We start from the raw sequence: 8,909 nt of genomic DNA, 5'->3' as shown, positions 1-8,909 counted from the left end.
ACACGTTGGATGCAAAACAGTGAACTCTGAAGCTCTGTTAGGCTGTGATGTGTCGAGGGCTAATGTAAGGGAGAAATGCACATGAAATAGGAGTAAGAGAAGCATATAGATGAATGAGGGGAGGGGGAGATGCAAGGAAAGGCACCATAAAATACTGAGGAGGGGGGAAAAAAAGTGGGTTCCCTGGGAGTGATGCTGAGAGAGAGAGGAGGGAGGAAGAGAGATGGAGTGAACAATGAATGGGGGGGGGCGGCATGCACTGGGTTTTTAGGCAAAACCAGTTTTCAGTGGAGGCTGCAGGGCAGCATCAACACTGATCCAGTGACACGGAGGGTGGAGGAGTAAATGCAACAACACCACAGAAGTGAGGAGAGGGTCCTGATGGAGACGATGCTCTGTGGGTGATTTGGCTGAGGAATGCAAATTGGAGATAGACTGGTGAAACACGGCGAGAACGAGTAAAAAGAGTATGGTGTTTGTCTGCCATTGGTGAAAGGGGGGCAGAAGAGAGTGAGCAAAGAGGGAGGGGGCGGCGTTAGTTTTTCTGTGTCACTGAAAAGAGAGTGGGGGAAGGGAGGCAGGGAGATAATGCCAGCGAGGGAGCAAACGGTGGAGAGCCACAGAGCACAGTCACTGACTCATATAGCCTATGTATAGTGTGTGTGTGTGTGTGTGTGTGTGTGTATCTGGGAGGAAGAGGGGGAAGAAGACAGAAAATTATATTATGTATGCAAGAGTTGTTCAGGGAGCGTTTACACAGCCTTCACGTGTCTATATGTTAGAGCACAGCAACAGTAGCACATCCAGGCCATCCATCAGTGCACTGATGAAATACCACCACTCACAGGGTTTAAAATAACCAATTCAATATTTAATGTCCTGCACAATCTCCTGGTTATAATTCATTGTAAAAGCATAAAAAGCCATCATTCTTGTGCAATACAGTGCGTACAATATTAAACAGATTGTATAAATTGTGGGATTACGAGCTGCAGAATACGACCACTTTGGTTGATTCATGGATGGAAAGAAAACAATCTTTTTTTTTCCCCTCGTAGGAAAGAGAATCAAAGTAAGGTCTGTGCAGAAAAGTTGGCCCCGAACGCCTCGTTTGGCCCGCCAAGACGACAAATAGAGGAAATAAAGCATTCTACATGTGGCATTTTAGATTTTAAAGAAGTAGGTAAGGAAGTTGATCAACAGGATTTTAGGAAAAAGAAAGACAAAGTCATCAAGTATCAACACAGTTGCCACTTAATGTTCAGTTAGTTGACTAATGGGTCGATGTTGTTCTAACTTTGAAAGATGTTGTATTGTGCTTTTCATTTCAACCCACTAAAACCAACAAATAAGAAGACAGAGGACATTTCAGATTACATTATAACATGAAAAATAGACTTCACAAGCAAAATGAATGTAATTCTTTCTGTAAATCTGATTTTAGTGTTTGTATTCTTCGGTCCAGTCAGGCAAAGTAAACATCTGTGCTGTCAGTTCTGGATGCACTGCATCAGCTCGCATTATAAATTCCCTGTCTCACTGTTCTGTGTCGACCACATTCATTTCTCTTAACGGATGTGTGTGCATTCATTACATAGATCTTTAAACATATTATCATTTAAGTGTACTTCAGTATAACTGAACATTGTGTTTGTGATTGTGCCTCAGCCCTGCATCAAGTTACATTTCACTCCCTTTAGACCGTCCCATGAAAACGTCTTTACACGATTAACTTTAAAGCAACTACAAGGAGTTTTTAACAGGTTATGAAACAGTCTCAGTTTAATACTGATGCCTCTATATGACCTACATAAGCAAACGAGACCATCAGAGAGAAGACTGACTGTAGAGTTATTCTAAATGTTGGTCCCTGTAACCAATTCCCTGCAAAATCAGACGACCGACTTGAAACTTTGCTGTGGTTGAAGTGAATGAATGAAAATAAAAGAAGACATCTTGTGCCTGCAGCTGTTAGTTCGCACTTTAGCATATAATGCAAATGTCTGTGTACAGTCCATGGAGGTATAGGTCACATTGGACATTACTGTAATACAACTGGCTTGTAATATAATATTACATATTGGCTGCCGAGCTGTATCTTGTGGTTGTCTTATTATTATGAAGACATAACATTACCAGGGAATATTGACAACATTGGCTTTCTCACCAAAATTACTCCTGATGAGCAGCTGAATGTGTCAGTTGTTGGCTTACATGTAAACTTGGTGTATCAACGGTAACAAAACAAAGTCTACTTTGTTTCACTATCATCTTGTTACATATATCAATCTTAAAAAGGCACAAACAGATACATTACCACATCACTACGCATCCTGCATACAGCTGTTTAACAAAGAAATGTTGTATTAAGTTGCATCTTTCCTTCACTCACTTCCAAAACAAACAAACATACTAGAAAGATCACGATCTTTACGAAAAGAGGCGGTGGTGCCGTCAAAATCAGCACAAAATAAAGTTCCTTGTAGTTGTTTTAAAAATGCATCTTATCTGAATTAAGCACAACACACAGACATCAGGTTTGGTTGATAAGGCCACAGGGCTAGTGCAAATGTCAGCGGTATGGCGACCGGTCATACCTCTTGTCTATCATCGAAGCTTAACTGTGCACACGGTCTCGTAAAAATCATCTACGTCGGAGCCTCCTATGGCACAAAGGTGTAAGGTGTTAATTGGCAGACGGCCAAAATTTAAACCCTTCCCCACCTTCAGGTACCCCACCCCTTCAAAAATCCTGCCTTCGTCCCTGTCCACTACCTTGGCCAGTGTGAGGTGGTAGCGTGGGTTGTAGGAGTCCCTGTGGAGCAGGCCCTTCATCCTGTAGGCCTCCTGCAGGCCGCTGTTAAGCTGCTGGAGGGGAAGCTGAGGCTGGGGGCTCAGGTACAGCACCCTCCCATTGAAATGTTTCAGCTTCACGGGGAAGGTCAGAGTCACCGGGGGGTTGCGATCCAAATGGGCGAACTGTCGGAGGATCTCTTCGGCAGCGGCTACTTCAGCTGGACCGGGCAGCACCAGGAGGCACAGTGTGACATGAAGGGAGGAGGAGGACTGCCAGTGAGGTGCAGAGGACGGTATTCGGGAGGTGATCTCCTCCTGCAGCTGCTGGAAACAGGAGAGAATAGCAGGAGTGTTGGCCCTGAACGTGATGAAGTGCGTGGGCCGTTTCTTTGGAGGGCGACCACCTCTCTTCTCCTCTCTCTGCTCCAGAGGTGAAGGACTCTGGCTGATGCTCAGGGCTGCGAGGTAACTCTGCGCAACAGAAAAGTAACATAAAGGCCATCACTGTTTAACATGAGCTGTAATAGAAGAACAAGATGTGTTTCACGGTGACTTGAACTGTACTCACCGAAGAGTCTTTATTGCCTTCCCAGCTTTCTTGCCATTCTGACAAAGGCTCTTCCTCAGCCTCCTCTTTCACACTTGCTCCTTCTTCTGGGGATAAGGACATTTGGTCTGTTGAAGCCTTCAGCCTAAAATCAAAACAGGCGAGTAAAATGACTCGAGAGGCAGCAGAGTCTCTTGCAAAATTGAAGTCACACAACACACAATTTCCTAAATGTAAAATGTCTTCAGGATAAAGCGAAATTTAAAAAAAAACAAAAAACAAAAAAAAAAAATTCCAAATTCTGATCCTGTGGGGTGATTTGAGGGATGTGCAGTCATCCGGTCAAATTGGGGTGATGAGCTAATCCACAGACCAGCTAAAACTACTCTTCATCGTTAGCTTGTGGGTTGTAGCATCTAGCAAAGCATTTGTGTGTTTGGATGTCTGTGAAAACTTTGTTGGCACATCTTAAAGAGCGTGGTGGAGGATGAAGTTATTCAATTCTCCCTCATCCAGTCCTATAAAGCTCCGTATTGCGACGTCATATTCGCTAAGCTACGCACAATCCAATCAAATGTGAAGAATCTGATTGAAAGCAGAATTTGGATTTGACAAAGAATTTGACGGAGCTCAAGGTGATGCCTTCGAACATCTTGCTTTGTTTGACCAACAGTTCAACACCCAAAGCTATTCAAGTTCACTATCATCTACGACATCTACGGTGCTTCACCGTGACTTTAACTTGGCATGTTGTATTGAACAAACAGGCTGAGCAGAGAGTGTGCAGACAGCATTTTGTTCTGTATCTGCTCTCAGCTAATTTTGAAGGATGAACATGAATATCAGACCTAATTGCCGCCTCCTCCGTAACACATGCTCCTTGTGAATCCTGAAAAGTGTTTTCTCTACACTTTGGCGCCGGTTGTGTTGAGTCACTCGGCTTCTCTTCCTCCAGATGTGTGCTCTCGGTATGACTACACTCCTCTGTTTCAGCCTCTTCCTGCCCACAGACAGCAGGTGGCTGCCCCTCTGTTGTTTTAAGGTCTTGTTGCTGCTCTTGGCCCTCCGTGTTTTTTCCTAGTGAAAGAAACGATTATATTTGGAGAGTGCAAACTCTGCAGTGTGTACCAGCTTTTAGAACTTTTGTGTATGTAAGGTGGGGTAGCAACAGAGGGTCCTCTCTCTCACCCTTTACTTCCTTCTCCCCTCCAAAGGGGGGAGCCAGAGATTGACCGGTGGAGCCAAACACCCTGTCAGTCCTGCTGTGGCGGTCCCAGACGCGGTGCCCTCTGTAGATGAAGTACTGGATCCTGTGTCTGGGCAGGGCCAGCTCAGCAGAGTAATCACAGTCGCAGGGGTTGGTGTCCCAGTTGAAGTCATTGAAGGGACGCTCCAGCACACCAAGGAAGCGGTCCACATACCCCACCACAAATTCTGAAGCATCCACTGACGAGTCCCACAGGATCCGAGAGATAACGTCATCTGCTGTGCGCATACGAGGCTTTTTGTTCACCTCTGCAGGAGAGCGGGATGTAAAAAAGTGTGAACGCAGAGCAGTGTAGAGCCACTGGCCTATTAAGGGTATGTTGACATTATCAGATAACACTGGAAACTAGCTAAATATGGAGTGACCTTTTGCCTCGTATTTCTGCTTTGTTGCTTTGTTTACTTTCTTCGTGTGTTTTTCTACGTTTTCTCGATCTTGTTTGTCATCCTGGTCAGGAGGTGCAGCCCCTGAATCATCCGCTGATGGGTCGCTAAGACAAGAGAACAACAAGAGTGGAAAGAATGTTAAAATATCAAAGTGAAACATGCCAAAAAAATGCTAAGTCATAATTCCATCTGACACAGATTCATACAGCTCGTCTAAACTTTGGGTAACAGCCAGATTTAGTCATGGCTACGAATCAGTCTCTGTCTGATGTGCAATCTGAGGAGTAACTGATGACAAGAGAAACAAAATTACACACGTTATATTTCTCAATGTCCAAAAAGACACCTCTGAAGAATTCCCTGTTTCCAAGTGGAGCTTAGCAATATGTGGTTAAAAGATAAGCTCATGTTTGTTTAAGCCTGTCTTAAAGCAATGCTCACATGTCCTTATGTACAATGAAAGACTCATCGGTGGCTGAAATTGTTCCAGAATGAGGCCTTTGGATTTTGCTCACCATCACTTATTTCAAAGCTGCTTCAAAACTAAAATCATGAGGATTTTCATTTAAATAAGAGGTCTGTTAAGTCACTATCTTTTGCTGAATGAGGTAACACAATGGTGATTGAGTTATAGGCCACTGATGAAAATACTGTACTATTTAAATATTTGCAGTATTATAAACCGCATGTCAGAGTCGACATTCCTGGAAAGTGAAGTTTCTGTTAATGCAAACCAAACATTTCCGACTGCTGCAGCTTCACATTAAAAGCCTTTAACTGCTGAAACATGAGTTGACTTTTACTATGTCGATGTGTTTGCACCGATCGCTGTCATTCATCAAAAATGCATTAAAACAAGACAGCGAGTCATTTTCAGCATTTTTTGACAGCGGATCAGTTGGAAATATTGGAGGGAGTAATGCAACAACAAGGGGCGGCCACAGTGAGCTGTGACTTCTCAGCGAGGTAACAAGCTCCAGAACGATCGAAGAAGGTCAGTTATTGTCTGACTTCTTTATTAATATGTAAATTGTTTTGTTTTTGTTTGTTTTTTTTTTGCTGCCCTCAGAATTTTGCGACCTGCAGCATTAAAACTGCATTTGCTGTTACCACCAGTTACCACAGGTGTCGCCAAATCAACCATGACTGACATCTTCGAGGTTGTCACTTGCAAGCCTTTGTGCTAGCATAACTTGGAAGCCAACATTTAGTGTTGCAGTTACTGAAAATAAATTATATATATGACAAGAGTTTAACTAGGACATTAAAAGCCACCCTTTCTCCTGCTGGTGGGCTTGCTGATGGAAATAAAATGAGCAGACCTGTGAGACAAACGACATCTGTGGCCAAAATGACACTTTCCCATCAGAAAAAACTGGCACACGGTGACGCCGTCCTCGTCCCGTTCTGCAGACTCTGTCAATGATAGAGACAGAGAGAGGGTGAGCGGGACAGACTTGGGATTAAACTGTAATTAAAGCCTGTGATGAAAGTGAGCAGACTCTCAGTGTGAGCTCTGCATTACAATGAAATGAAAGAAACACACAATGGCTGTTTACATGGTCACTCAACAGGTGATTAAACACTCTGGGATGCCTGTCCCGTAATTCTGCTCCAATATGTTGATGGTCTCTTCCAGGCAAAAGACCACAGAGTTCATGAAGTAAAAACATCCACAAATATGATCACAGAACAGCCTCAGTCCCTCCAGACCGAACTGAGGGAGAGGATACAGTTACAACCAGCCAGTTCATTGCAGTTTTACACTGAACATACCATTGACAGTGAGGCAGGATGTTCTCAGATTAGAGGGTTGACTGCTTACTTAAGTGCAAGCTGGAGGCATAAAAATATTAATATACAGTATTATGTGAGATGGGTACTTAGAGCATGTGTTTTCAATACATGATTGAGTCGTGTCTCCTATATAAACATCCAGGTCAGTGAATTTTGTTTATGTGTCAGATCAGACGGATGATGGCAGGAAATATGTACGCCAGTCCTCAGAGGCCTGGAAAACAAATCAGATTTAAACTCTTTCACTAGATTCCTTCTGATCCTTATCTTAAGCAGGACTGATTGAAATTAATAATTAAAATGTTTCTATTCTAGAAGGATTTATTGAAATGATGAAGGATATTTATGTAATGGAGGAACTGACCTTTTCTTTAAAGCAGCAAGTGAGCAGATTCATTCACACTGGGTTAAGCGGATGCAGTACTTAGTGCCACTGAACCCAGATGTTATACTTTATCATTTTTTAGGGTGTAAATAATGGGCTAAAAATGTTGCTACCATTGTCATCAAGTTGTCCTTCTTCTGCTCTCTTTACCTGCTGCTTTTACACTTTTCTTTTGGATTGTTAACTTCTGTTTTATTTTGCTTTGGCGCTTTTTCTTCAGTTTGTGCTCATGTATAGTTGCAAAAATATGTAAGAGCAATGATGAGAAAGACCTATGATGTAAAAAACGGAATAAGTGACAAAAAAACAGAAACAGCTCAAATCAGAAATAAATAAGTGATTAATCCCAGAGAGGAAACAGGCAGTGGAAAAAATGCATTACACTATACTTCCTCTCCAATGCACTTCCAAAGAGTATAAATCATGTAACAGGTGGCAATGACTCGACCCAGAGGACTCAAATGTCAGCCAAGTAGTTCGGACGCGGTTGCCTGTAAACTCAAACACATACCACACACCCCACAATGCTATTTCCAGATAGGAGCACTGGATGTGACTCACGGCCCAAATCCTTTAATTATTAGCTGTCTTCCTTCCCACTGAGATAGCACCGGCTGACATGGGTTGCCCAAATCATGGGAGAACACAAGGAGACTTGTAGTTTTTCAACTGCTTACAGGCATAAGACTTCAGTGACTGGAAGTAACTGGCTAAAATAATAATTATGAAGTTCTTCATTCCTTGGAAAGCTTGGTTTGAGCCCCTTGAGATAAGTGGGAGTGGATGTAGACAGTAAATCTCCCTCTCATACTGGAGCTCAGAGTCAGCACTTGCGGCCCCTGACTCCTGACACATTTCCAGTAGATCAGTCCAGCAGGAAGTGGGAATGTTGGCAGTCATTCCAGTGGTCCACTTGTTCATTCAGCTCCCCCTTTTCAGGTAACAGGCTTCAGACACATGATAACGTGACCAAGACCTTACTGAAACTCAAACTGCTCACAGTAACGCAGAGGAGTATGATGATATGATTACAGAGTTTATAACTTGAGTTATGAGATACCAGCGCGTCTACATTGTAGGTAACAGTCCCCTCAATATGAGACATTCAATGGACTTCGGTAACAATAGTAATTTATTGTGTCAAATAAAGTTAGTAGCCTTTGGAGACTCATTTTACAAAAAATTAGTGTGTATCAGTATGTGTAAAGCTAAACAGGGTGATTTTACCTGCTGTGGCTTTTGGAGTTTCGTTGCCACTGTTAGACTCAGCTGGGACCCCTGCTTCTGGGGTGGGTGTGTCTGTGGGGGTGCCATCATCTCCCTGGTCCTCTGGTCCAACCGAGGGCACTTCTAATCCGTCTGATGCCATGCTCAAATCTGTGATTAAAAAAAGTTGTGTTACTTCAAAAAGTCCGCTGTGTCGCTGTGGTGTTTGCTGCTAACTACACCTATAATTTTGCTCGCGCTATCTTAAATAAAACTGTACACTCCTAAAACTGGAAAATTCAGTTCTCACCAACTTAGTTAACGCGGAAGTGGTTGGTTAACGTTGTACGATGTAACACCTTTCACCTAACAACTCTGAGAAAAAATAATACTGGTCCTATTTAGACAATACACGTCTTTGAAAGTCACAGGGGGATTTTGTTTTTTATCTAATATTTGACATACTAACCGGAGGAGAAAACGAGTCCAGCTTCCAGCGCCCTTTAACCCTAACTTGTTGGCTCA

At 43.0% G+C, this 8,909-nt stretch overlaps 1 protein-coding gene across 2 annotated transcripts; it reads right to left on the bottom strand.

The window, feature by feature from the left end:
- Window positions 1–849: 849 nt before the first annotated feature.
- Window positions 850–8,903, bottom strand: leng9 (leukocyte receptor cluster (LRC) member 9). Of its 2 annotated transcripts, none has more exons than XM_076738213.1 (8): window positions 8,854–8,903; window positions 8,406–8,555; window positions 6,319–6,412; window positions 4,976–5,100; window positions 4,532–4,858; window positions 4,192–4,420; window positions 3,365–3,488; window positions 850–3,267 (listed from the first exon to the last, which is right to left on the bottom strand). In XM_076738213.1, the coding sequence occupies exons 2-8, from the start codon at window positions 8,545–8,547 to the stop codon at window positions 2,608–2,610; spliced, it is 1,701 nt and encodes a 566-aa protein (XP_076594328.1). In that variant the 5' UTR covers window positions 8,548–8,555; window positions 8,854–8,903; the 3' UTR covers window positions 850–2,607. The 2 variants fall into 2 exon arrangements, with proteins under 2 accessions (XP_076594328.1, XP_076594329.1); XM_076738214.1 differs by lacking the exon at window positions 8,854–8,903 and adding an exon at window positions 8,695–8,789.
- Window positions 8,904–8,909: the final 6 nt, after the last annotated feature.

The sequence above is a fragment of the Chaetodon auriga genome, chromosome 8 (assembly GCF_051107435.1).
Source record: "Chaetodon auriga isolate fChaAug3 chromosome 8, fChaAug3.hap1, whole genome shotgun sequence".
Taxonomy (NCBI): domain Eukaryota; kingdom Metazoa; phylum Chordata; class Actinopteri; order Chaetodontiformes; family Chaetodontidae; genus Chaetodon; species Chaetodon auriga.
This window is presented reverse-complemented; position numbering and strand designations above follow the sequence as displayed.